The following is a 12,544-nucleotide window of genomic DNA, read 5'->3' as shown; positions in this document are numbered from 1 at the left end:
CTATCAGAAGACAGGATTCTGGGCTAGATGGACCATCGGTTTGACCCACTATGGCCATCCTTATGTTCTAGCCTGTGCAGGAGACAACGCTTTCTTGGAGACCACTCCATGACTAAACAATAAAATCCCACAGGATCTTGGAACCATCTTCTGCTCCAAGGGCAAGACATTTCTACGAAACTGCCTTTGTGTACAGACTTCCTAAAAATATCCCCACACCATTTATCCTAAAAGTGGAAGAGGGGGAAAAAACAAAAACAAACAAAAAACACAACACGTGACAGAGGCTACTCTTATTTAATGGCAGAAAGGCCTAATGCAGTGGTGTGCGAACTTTTCCAGTCACCCCACCCCCCCTTACCATTCACGGAATTTGTCGCCCTCTTCCCCCTCCATTGCTTGTAATCTGAAGTAATCCCTTATTTCTGCACTGCTGCTAGTGGCGGAGCTGCCTTGAGAGCTGGCAGGAGGGAGAGTAGCAGCTGCTGGCCAGGGCATACGTGTTGTTTGCGGCGCAGGATGACTTTTTTTAATCCTGCTCCCATCCTACCCTGCAATACCTACTCTATTTGTATCCTGCTCCTGCTATTACAGCAGCAGGCCCTGCAGGATCCCAGTTTCTTCACACGCCCCACAGAATCTCGTCTCCCTCACCCCAAGGGGGGGTGCACTCTCCAATTTGCATACCACTGGCCTATTGGATAGAGCACTGGACTGGGACTCAGGAGACATTCCAGCTCTGCCACTGGCCTGCTGGGTGATACTGGGCAAGTCACTTCCCCACTCGGTACCTCAGTTTTTCCCATCTGTAAAGTGCGAGTAATGATACTTGTACTCCTTTGTAAAGTACTCTGAGCTCTAGATGAAGAGCTCTGTAATAAATTGTCTAACTCTTATAATTATTAATACACTTTTAGAAGATGCTCACTGATGTGGGCTGTATACAAACCAGAAAAGCTGGAATGATTCACAGATTTTTGGAAGCCTGACCCAGGCCTGCTCAGTATGGAGAAAGCTGTTAGGCTTGGAGTGGTACATGTCTGATTTGACTGCCTACGTACAGCGCTAGAAGACCCTCAGTATTTTCTGTGTAGAATGCTCGCTGCTACTTGTTTTTCCCCTCTCCAGATAGGGGAATCTCTCTTCCCCACCTTCCCCTGCTAGGCACAAGACATTTTAGTGTTTCTGTCACTTTCCCATCTCAGACTCACTTTCCCCCTCTTTAGCAGTTCCCCCTTCTCACTCCATCACCTTATTTACTCACAAAACTGCTTCTCTTACATGTCAACCAACCTTTCACAGTGCTTTAAAATGACTCCGGCACCAGAATAACAGACATTCATGCCTCGACAGACATTTATGGAAGCCTCCCATTTTGAAAGAAGTATCCCTAGCAGAAGTTTCAGGGGAAAAAATCCTAACAGTTTTCAGCTGACAACTAGATTTTGGAATGGATCAACCAGTCAATCACTGCATAGGGATTCTGGGGACTAGTGTCCTCCAGCAGAACCTGACAGACCAGTAGAAGAGTCATGAATTCCAATGCCAACTAGGAATGTCCTTACACAATGTTGGATTTTATTTTTGCTTTGGCAGATGTGTATGCGCCTCTATAGGCCAGGACTGGAATTGTTGGAGAGGCTACAAGTCATGACTATATACTGGAGAAGCTGTGGCTGTATGCAGAGGGGAAACCAGACATCATGCTAGCCTACAGTCTATCCTTCACAAGTTGTGATTACACAAAATTTGTACAAAATAAATGAATGGCACCAGTTACCACACAAGAGGAAAATTGCAGGCAAATCATCTGACTTAGTTGCCACAGCAAATGCAAATACAGCATCAAGGAGATAAAGTAAGCAGGAAATACAATGGTACATCTCTCACCCAGATAAGAAACAAAGCACACAAGTCTCTGGGGACAAATTAAGGTAAAAAAAAAAAAAAGGATAAAGAGCGTTAAATCCATGAGACTCACAATTATTCTAGGATTTCAAGCTCATTAATAGTAAATAGACTAGGTGCTGGTATCTTAGCTCATTCATAAATGTGTTTGTTGAAAGGAGGGTGTGTGGTTTGTCTTCATGTTTCTGTCCCGGTCTTGGTTGCTGCTTGTTTAAGAGATTCCAAGGCCAGTAGGGACCATTAGATAATCTAGTCTGACTTGCTGCATAGCACAAAACAAATTTTGGCTCAGAAACCCCAATGACTAATTAGACCAATGCATTTCAGTCCTCAGGAAACTGAACTCCTGTGGGCCCCATACCCAAGGCCTTTGCAGTGGCAGGGAATTGATTGAAGACACTGCATCAGGCTTGTTCCAGCCTTTATTTCTATGGTCACAGTAAGAATTAAAATGTGGTGGGGAGGATATGTAAAAGCAGATATTACTCCTGGGGGCATTATGCGCCAAAACATTAAAAATTCTGCACACAATATTTTAAAATTCTGCAAATTTTATTTGTCAAAACAACATTATATAATCAAGCCAGTTTCAATTATCTGGGTAATGTATTTCAAAATACCGGTCAGCAAGTATGCCTGTAAGAATACTGACAATGCAAAAATTCCCCCAGAAGTAGAGAATTAAAGAAACTATAACAACCCAGTTCCTGTTTCTCTGTCCCCTTCCCCCTGCCCAGAGCCAGCCAGGGGGCCAGATACCTGCACCCCCTCTTCCCCAGAGTCAAGCTGTGGCTCCCCCAGCACAGACACCCACTCCCTCCTCTGAATCCCTGGGCTCTGGGGGAGGGAATAAACAGCCTGATGCTCGGTCCCAGGCTTGCACGGAGTTTCCCGTGTGCCGCTCACTGCTTCCCTCAGGGCATGCTGTGAACTGCAGCTGCCAGGAACCCTTTAACTCCCTTTCCCTCCCCACAGCAGTGTCTTCTAAGTGCAAGCTGGGCTCTTCCAAGTTGTGGCCCCTAGTGGCAGCGAGCAGCACTGCAGCCCATTTCTGTGGAGGAAAGGAAATTCTGCGCACACATTAACTTCTGCAAAATTCTGCATTGTGCAAGTGGTGCAGAATTCCCCCAAGAGTAAGATATTTGTATGCAAATATTGATATTCTTTCCAAGGAGCTAAAAAAATTCAAATATGTTTCTAACTCTGGTGAGTGCATATTCACTGTCCATTGCATCTTCAGCACAACCCCTTTTCGTTTTGCAAGATGACTGAATTTATGGAGACGGCTACACAGGAAAAGTGTTCATGATCTGGTTTGTATGGGTTGAATGCTAACTGTAAAATTTGGACTAAAGAGGTGGAAATGCTTGGGCTTTTGTTGTTGTTGTTAGGGTGTTGGACAGCCCTAAAATGGACCCTTTCTATTCTAGGAGGGGCACAATAATTTTAAAAATAGACACTTTTCTGTCATTTCCTTGCATAACTTCAATACTGAATAAGATGTAAGCAAACTCCCTGCCCCACCACCACCTTTCCCCTCTAATTCAAACCTATTGTAAGCTTTCAGAAAGCAATAATACTTAATATTTTTACAGAACCATCTTTGGATTTCAAAGTATTGTTGGCCTTTTTGTCCCAAACAGTTAGTCAATATTTGGAGCTTGCAGATTGTTTCCGTTAGGAGGAGAAATTGATGATGGGAGTCAGATGAGTCTTATAGGGTGCAACCCTGTTTATTTACACAGAATGTGCCCAACATCCTGTTTCTCTGAACACAGCAGGAACAAACAGCAGGCAGTTTCCTTACTCACAATTCCAAGCCGCTTTCTAGCCAGCAGGCTGCCCAAAAGACGCTCTCTTGGCTTCCTCCCAGGGCCACCTACCAGTGCTTCCTTGGCTGTCTCCTACCTTTTTCTTGTCTTGTCTGCTTCAGACATACATAGGCCCTGTGTTTGCAATCAGCTCCCAAGGGAAACCCTACCATCCACAGAGCTCAGCTTCTGATCAGCCTTGCATGTAGCTGAGTCCCTTGAATGGTGGCATCCACTGTCCCCAGCTCTCTTACTCCATAAAAGGAGTTTAATTGCTTCTTCCATTTACCTTGAATGAAGGGTAGCTAATGTGCCCAGCCGCCTCAGTGCTCACCTATAGTTCAAAGACATGCCTGCTCGTAGCCACCAAACACCCTCCAGCAAAACAGTATTTTACAAAACATCAGTAAGCCTGGGTCTATACTACAAAGTTTTGTTGGCACAGCTGTGTTAGTCAGGGGTGTGAAAAGACACGCTCTCCCCCCCCCCCCGCCAGCCAACATAACTAGGTTGCCAAACCCCCACCACAGGCACAGCTATGCCAACAGAGGGGGGCTTCTGTCAGCCTAGTTAAGGTCATTCAGAGAAGTTGTGTTACTATGCTGACAAACAAACTCCTGTTGGCATACAGCCAGTCTACACGCTGGTACAGCTATCCTGGCAATGCACTAGTAATGTAGACAAGGCCTCCCAACAGCCCTTCACGCTAGGTATTTTATCTCCAATTTACATAGCCATAGAAACTAAGTCAGAGAGTAGATGGATTTAGTCATACAGTGAATCAGTTGCAAAGGAAAAAAAAAAAAATCTAGGTTCCCTGACATCCAATTCCATGCTTCAGCTTCAACATCATATCTCATCTCTTCCATCCCTATTCAGCAAAGAGCCTTTCCTTAAGAAATCAGTATGACTCACATCAGGCAGGAGGAAAGGGTCATTCTGGAGGAGCAGGACCCGCAGCTCATTCTCGTTGAGGCCACTGACTTCATGGGTCTTCAGCACTTTTCGGTTTTCATCCGTGAAGATATCATGGGAGTATTTACATGCCCTGGAAAGGAACACACAAAATTCAGATCAAATATGTTGATCTTCAACCAGGGTGGCTTATGAAAGCAACCACACCTAAAGAACAGCAAGGAAGGTGAGAGTGGGAGAAGGAAACAGATGAGACTAGAAAGGAAGCTTGGCAGAAGCACAGAGAACAAGGGAAGCCTAGCAAGAAATCTATCTTAGTTATATATATAATGGCCTCCATTAGCATAGACTGTGAGGTGCTCAGGTTCTTTAATAGATTTATCCTCACAACACCCCTGTGTGCTAGGGAAGTGCTATTATCCCTGTTTTGTTTTTAAAACAGATGGGGAATTGTGGCTCAGAGAGGCTAAGTGACTTCTGTGGCAGAAGGAAGTCTGGCAGAATCAGGTTCCCCAAGTCCTAGGCTAATGCCTTAAGCAGGGTGGATAAAAAACAAAAACAATGAATTTTCAAAAATTGATTTTTTTATTTAAATATCTGATTTAAATTAAATTAGTTTTATTTTTAAAAATAAACCTATTTAAAATTTAATTTTAAATTATGACAACCTATGTTAAGACCTAAATTTACTATAATCTATTAAAATCATTTAAATTAAAATTTAAAAATTAAGTAGTAAGTTTCCTATCAAATCACTGAGCTGATTAAAGTCACTCGCTAAGCACCTGCAACCAGCATTTGTTGAACTGCTAAACCAGCTTTTGACACCAGTAGCCTCTTGTAGGTGCAGAGAGAATTCTCTTTCTTTCAGTTTATTCAACTAGTTCAGTTCAATAACTACTTCATTCAAAGCTAAGAAACTAATCTGGAATTGAAAATGCAGGGATGCTTGTTTTCTTCTTACAATTTATGCATAAGAACTAGGCCCTGGTCTACACGGGGGCTGGGGTCGACCTAAAATACGCAACTTCGTGTCTAGACGAAACACAATAAATCGATCCCCGATAGAGCGATCACTACCCGCCGATCCAGCAGGTAGTGAAGGCCTGCCCTAGGTGTGAGAGGATAAGATCTACTAAAAACTTGAAGGGCGTGATGACCATAGAAACAATTTGTTCAATTCACTAACAGCAGATACTACTGCTTTTCTTTAATAAATCAGTTAGTTTTAAAAGCAAAACTTGTTTTGATATTTTTTTCTTATGTACCCAGCCCACTGAAAGTAGTTTGTTGGGTGCCTCCATCTGGCTGTGTCACATATGCCAGCTGGGCACATCTTGGGGGGAAAACTCTGCCCCTTCGGTCTTTTAATTGATTCTTGTTTTTCCAACTTGTTCCCCTATGATTACCATACAGAGATCCCCAAATAGAGGACACTCCTGAGGGAGGGGAGAGGAGGGAACTGGGGAGGTACAGTTTGGAGGAGGGGGGCCACTGGATGGGTGTGTTGTACTGGGAGGGGGAGTTAGGGTTAGGCTGCTCTAGCTCTGGCAGCTGCTCTGGCCCTGGTGGCTAACCCAGCCCGCATAGGTGCTGGAACTAGGGGTGCTACTGCACCCCCTGGCTTGAAGTGGTTTCTATCACTTACAGGATTTACAGTTTGGTTCTATGGCTCTCAGCACCCCCACTATAAAAAACTGTTCCAGCATTCCTGCCAGCTCCTGTTCCAGCACCAGCCCTGGCCACTGCTTCTGCCCCAGTCTGGCCACAGCCACTGCTCCAGCCCTAGGGGCTGACTGCTGGCTGCTGACCCAACCCTGATTGCTGCTCCTGCAGCGGGGGCAGACAGCTGCTCCAGTCCCGCCATTGCAGCAGGGCTGAAGCTAAAGAAGTCACGGTGTCCTGTGACCTCTGTGACAATATTGTATCCTTACTAATAAGAAACAAAATGAACTTCTGCATAGCTTAGTCAAGGACAAGGAGCTTGAAAATGACATGGATGGTGAGAGGAAGCTTGTGAAGTGTGTCAGAGAGACATGGTCAGAAAAGCAGATGGGGAAGATTACTTTAGCACAAAAAAATAAAATTGGATAGAGAAGGTGGTGGTTACAGATTACAGAGAAGGACATGGCAAAAATGGTTGCAGTGGTATGGAGTGGTTGCACAGAAAGTAGCAACAGTTTGTCAAGCGCTCAAAGGTGCACTCAGAATAGAGAAAGGAGTTGAATAGGACAAGGACGTGGTTCACCTTGCTGACAAGGAAGGTAGAGGAAAGATTTAGAAAAGTTTAAAGAAATATGGAACCCAATCTTATGGGTTGTGTACAAAGAAGGGAGGGGAGAAATCAGGACAATAAAGTATTAAAAGGGATCGGTTTATCTCAGAGCAACAATAAGCCATTTGCAGTGAGAATGAAGGACAACATAAGATAATCAGGAATGCTGAGGGAACTAGGATAGATCCAGAAACAATGCTAACTGTTAGTCTGGCTAGTCTGAAATGTGACTCAGTAAAGCCCTGTAACTATGCGTACTAAAATAAAATATATAAAATAAAAAACTTCTCCTGCCACTGTTCAATGTAACTACTGTTTAGTGCTTACCCTCTGAAGGTCTCCGACTTTTGAACCTTCTGTTCACATGCTGCTATTGATCTGCCCCTTGTCCTGTACAAGACTTGATTCCTGTAGTTTTTTCCCCTCCCAGTATCATTATATAACACTACAGGTTTGCCTCGTGTTTTATTAACAAATTGACCTTATTTTCCGTCTTAAGGAGTTTATGATCCAAGACCCCTAATTCCGCATTAGGACCTGAAAGTATAGGCTCCTAGGCCTGTATGGAATCCTACTTGTACTGAATAAACTGAAAACAGTAAAGTCAACAGGGCGACGAGGGGGTGGTGGGGAGAAATCAAGAGCAGGATAGGTTCAAAGGGTGATACTCCTGCATATTTAAGTGTAGATTTGATCCCTAGAGTCAAATTCTCTTCTGGGTTATTCCAGCATAAACTCAAAGTAACCTACAACACTACTTGTCCAATAGAATTTGGATAATTTATTGTAGAATAAATCCCTGTTAAAAATTCCTAAGTTAAGAAAAAACTTTGCACTGCCTAAGAAAAGAGGAACTATTTACCCAGGAATGCATTTTATCTACATTTTATCAAAATGTTGTCTCCTTCTTTATGAGCCTAAAGGAAATGAATAGATTTGAATATCTCCCTATATATGTAAAACAACAACGTTATAAAATGCAGATTGTGGGGCTGAGGAGTGAAAAGCCTCATTAAAAATAATGCAAAGCACAGCATATTCTCTTTGGAAGGAATCAGAACAATTGTTCTTCCAATTCTGTCTCTTTCTAACTAACTTATTTTAACAGGTTATATAAGCAAGATATGTTGGATTTTCCGACACGTGGAATATGCCTGAGAGGGGTCAGCCCAGGGTGGGTTAGGACAAATTACACCACCACCATAATCTTTGGATATAACATCAGTCATTAGTGAGGACACACTGGTCATATCCAGAGCTAAATCCCACCTAGGCCACTTTCAACTGAGCAAGTTTCCTATAGGGCCTTTTATCTGCAAGCGGGAGCGAGGAGTACCACTTTCCAGTCACATTGCTTCCTGGAGGACAGGAATATTTTTCATGACTCCCCATCCAGCAATTCAAGGCATCAGATCAGCATTTCTGCTCAGTGGTTTGAACATTGAGCTACTAAACCCAGGGTTGTGAGTTCAATCATTGAGGGGGCCATTTAGGGATCTGGGGCAAAAATTAGGGATTAGCCCTGCTTTGAGCAGGGGGTTGGACTAGATGACCTCCTGAGGTCCCTTCCAACCCTGATATTCTATGATTTCTCAAATGTGGTCACATGCAGACACCTGGGAATTTTTCTGTGGCCACGACAGCCTCCTGTGTGGAGAATGGGGGAAAAGGCAAAGCAGCAGCCCCTCCTTCCAGTGTTCAGCTGTTGTCCTGGAGGTGCTGCCTTGGTGTTTGCTGGCACCGCCAGCTGGGGATTGGTGCCCTGCACTGCGCAGCCTCCTTAGGGGTCCAGGCAGTGCCTCTGCAGATGTTTGGGGATGGTGTGCAGGATGCGGGAGGAACCTTGGATTCCACAGGTGGCTGGTGAGTTCCCTGACCCACCTTCCTGGGAGTGGTGGGGGCTGAGGCTTCAGCCCCCATGCTCCAGTGGTGGGATTCACAGCTGAGCTCCCATTCCCAGGCTCTGGCTCCCACCCCTAGGGTTCCTGCCTCCAGGGCTCTGGGCTTCCGCCCCCAGCGCTCCCACTCCGGGCTTCTGGTGGCGGGACTCTGGGCTTCAGCCCCCGGGGCTCTGGCAGGGCTTCAGCAGCTGACAACACAGTGTGCCATGGTCAAGAGGCAAGGACTAGGATGGGCCTGGGATGTGAGACTGTGGAAGGGAGATGGGGGAAATGGAGGGAGGAAGGCAGCAGGGCCCTAGGGGGGATGGGTTGTGGGAGGTAGTTGGGACAAATAAAGAATATCATACATATGTTTTTACATATATAGGGTGTTATTTTTGTTACTGAGTTTGCAAAACAAAAACAAACAAACTCTACATAAATTACAATGATTTGGACACATATATTTAATTTGTTTTTCCTAAAATTAAGTATCTTAGCACAATTTGTCAGAACGGCCAGCAGCAAGAGTTGGTGGCCACACTGAGGTCACCAAAAAAAATGGTTGTGAAAACCCCTGCATTAGATCACACTTGTGCCCGCATCCTAGTTAACTCCTGTAAGCCCTTGATTAAGCTTTCAATGCTTCCTTCAATGCCTGGAAAAGCACCAGTGTGGGAACATCACATGGTTACCATTTCCAGTACCAAGAAAGAGGGGTATTTCAGTGTTTAACAGACTCAAGTTGTGAGCACAGGTCCCAGCCACTTTAAACGGTATGCTAATCTGTCTTCTCCACCTCCTCCACCCACTACTATGATCCAGAGTGAAAGTTTGTGCCAGCACAATCAGAAAGACTGATTTGAGACTGTCCTTTTACAACTCCCAAACCACTGGCTGTCAGTCCCCTTTATCTCTTTTAGTTTCTCTTTGCCCATTGGTACCAGTCCCCTTCTTGCATTTAAAACACACACTTTGCTTCTCTACAAAAGAAAAAGGACACTAAACTTTCTAAACTACTACATGCTACAAGGGGCCACAGCAATGGTTCCCTCAACCCACCTAGCAATATTGTTAACCTATCCAACTATACTCTCAGCCCAGCAGAAGCAGCTGTTCTATCTCAGGGCCTCTCCTTCTGCCCCTCCACCCCCACGAACATGATACAGTTCTGTGGTGACCTAGAATCCTAATTTTGATGTCTCCGACTCAAGGAATATTTCCAACACACCTCTGAACAACATACTAAACCACAGAGACCTCCCTACCAACACTACAAAAAGAAGGATTCTAGGTGGACTCTTCCTGAAGGTCGAGACAGCAGACTGGACTTCTACATAGAGAGCTTCCGCCGACATGCACGGGCTGAAATTGTGGAAAAGCAGCATCACTTGCCCCACAACCTCAGCCATGCAGAACACAATGCTATCCACAGCATCATAATCAAAAAGGCTGACAAAGGAGGTGCTGTTGTCATCATGAATAGGTCGGAATATGAACAAGAGGCTGCTCGGCAGCTCTCCAACAACACTTTCTACAAGCCATTATCCTCTGATCCCACTGAGAGTTACCAAAAGAAACTACAGCATTTGCTCAAGAAACTCCCTGAAAAGGCACAAGATCAAATTCGCACAGACACACCCCTGGAACCTCGACCTGGGATATTCTATCTACTTTCCAAGATCCATAAACCTGGAAATCCTGGGCGCCCCATCATCTCAGGCTTTGGCACCCTGACAGCAGGATTGTCTGGCTATGTAGACTCCCTCCTCAGGCTCTACGCTACCAGCACTCCCAGCTACCTTTGAGACACCATTGACTTCCTGAGGAAACTACAATCCATCGGTGATCTTCCTGATAACACCATCCTGGCCGCTATGGATGTAGAAGCCCTCTACACCAACATTCCACACAAAGATGGACTACAAGCCGTCAAGAACACTATCCCCGATAATGTCATGGCTAACCTGGTGGCTGAACTTTGTGACTTTGTCCTTACCCATAACTATTTTACATTTGGGGACAATGTATACCTTCAAATCAGCGGCACTGCTATGGGTACCTGCATGGCCCCACAGCATGCCAACATTTTTATGGCTGACTTAGAACAACGCTTCTTCAGCTCTCGTCCCCTAACGCCCCTACTCTACTTGTGCTATATTGATGACATCATCATCTGGACCCATGGAAAAGACGCCCTTGAGGAATTCCACCATGATTTCAACAATTTCCATCCCACCATCAACCTCAGCCTGGTCCAGTCCACACAAGAGATCCACTTCCTGGACACTACAGTGCTAATAAACGATGGTCACATAAACACCACCCTATACCACTAATGACCACTATTCCTACCTACATGCCTCCAGCTTTCACCCTGACCACACCACACGATCCATTGACTACAGCCAAGCTCTGCGATAGAACCGCATTTGCTCCAACCCCTCAGACAGAGACAAACACCTACAAGATCTCTATCAAGCATTCTTACAACTACAATACCCACCTGCAGAAGTGAAGAAACAGATTGATAGAGCCAGAAGAGTTCCCAGAAGTCACCTATTACAGGACAGGCCTAACAAAAACAACAGAACACCACTAGCTGTCACCTTCAGCCCCCAACTAAAACCCCTCCAACGCATTATTAGGGATCTACAACCTACCCTGAGGAATGACCCAACACTCTCACAAATCTTGGGAGACAGGCCAGTCCTTGGCTACAGACAGCCCCCCAACCTGAAGCAAATACTCACCAGCAACCACATACCACGTAACAGAACCACTAACCCAGGAACCTATTCTTGCAACAAAGCCTGTTGCCAACTGTGCCCACGTATCTATTCAGGGGACACCATCACAGGGCCTAATATCATCAGCCACACCATCAGAGGCTCGTTCATCTGCACATCCACCAATGTGATATATGCCATCATGTGCCAGCAATGCCCCTCTGCCATGTACATTGGTCAAACTGGACAGTCTCTACGTAAAAGAATAAATGGACACAAATCAGATGTCAAGAATTATAACATTCATAAACCAGTCGGAGAACACTTCAATCTCTCTGGTCACACGATTACAGACATGACAGTTGCGATATTACAACAGAAAAACTTCAAAACCAGACTCCAGGGAGAAACTGTTGAATTGGAATTCATTTGCAAATTGGATACTATTAACTTAGGCTTGAATAGAGACTGGGAGTGGCTAAGTCATTATGCAAAGTAACTTACTTCCCCTTGTTTTTTCCTACCCCCCTCCCCCGATATGTTCTTGTTAAACTCTGGATTTGTGCTGGAGATGGCCTACCTTGATCATCATACACATTGTAAGGAGATAAGCTATTACCAGCAGGAGAGTGGGGTGGGGGGAGAGAAAACCTTTTGTAGTGGTAAACACCCATTTTTTTCATGGTTTGTGTGTATAAAAAGATCTTCTGTACTTTCCACAGTATGCATCCGATGAAGTGAGCTGTAGCTCACGAAAGCTTATGCTCAAATAAATTGGTTAGTCTCTAAGGTGCCACAAGTACTCCTTTTCTTTTTGCGAATACAGACTAACACGGCTGTTACTCTGAAACGATTCTTGCATTGCTTTACACTTCATACCACTGGTCTGTCTACAACACTGCACTTGCCCACGCACACTTCTTGTGAAAGCGGAGTAGGGTGACCAGGTGTCCAGTTGCTGACCAGAACACCTGGTCGAAAAGGGACCGTGGCCATCACTGCCGACCGGGCCATTAAAAGTCTGGT

At 44.9% G+C, this 12,544-nt stretch overlaps 1 protein-coding gene across 3 annotated transcripts in view; it reads right to left on the bottom strand.

The window, feature by feature from the left end:
• LOC144269638 (protein mono-ADP-ribosyltransferase PARP12-like) overlaps nucleotides 1-12,544 on the bottom strand; it is a 46,297-nt gene that overhangs the window by 26,417 nt on the left and 7,336 nt on the right. For all 3 annotated transcript variants that reach the window (XR_013346963.1, XM_077825446.1, XM_077825460.1), the window contains exon 2: nucleotides 4,635-4,767. Coding sequence is in view for 2 of the 3 variants with exons in the window: in XM_077825446.1 (XP_077681572.1) it covers nucleotides 4,635-4,767 (133 nt within the window). In the remaining variant the exon portion in view is untranslated. The remainder of the gene's footprint in view (nucleotides 1-4,634; nucleotides 4,768-12,544) is intronic.

Source organism: Eretmochelys imbricata, chromosome 1, assembly GCF_965152235.1.
Source record: "Eretmochelys imbricata isolate rEreImb1 chromosome 1, rEreImb1.hap1, whole genome shotgun sequence".
NCBI lineage: Eukaryota > Metazoa > Chordata > Testudines > Cheloniidae > Eretmochelys > Eretmochelys imbricata.
The sequence above is the reverse complement of the archived record's forward strand: the minus strand, read 5'-3'. Positions and strand labels throughout refer to the sequence as shown.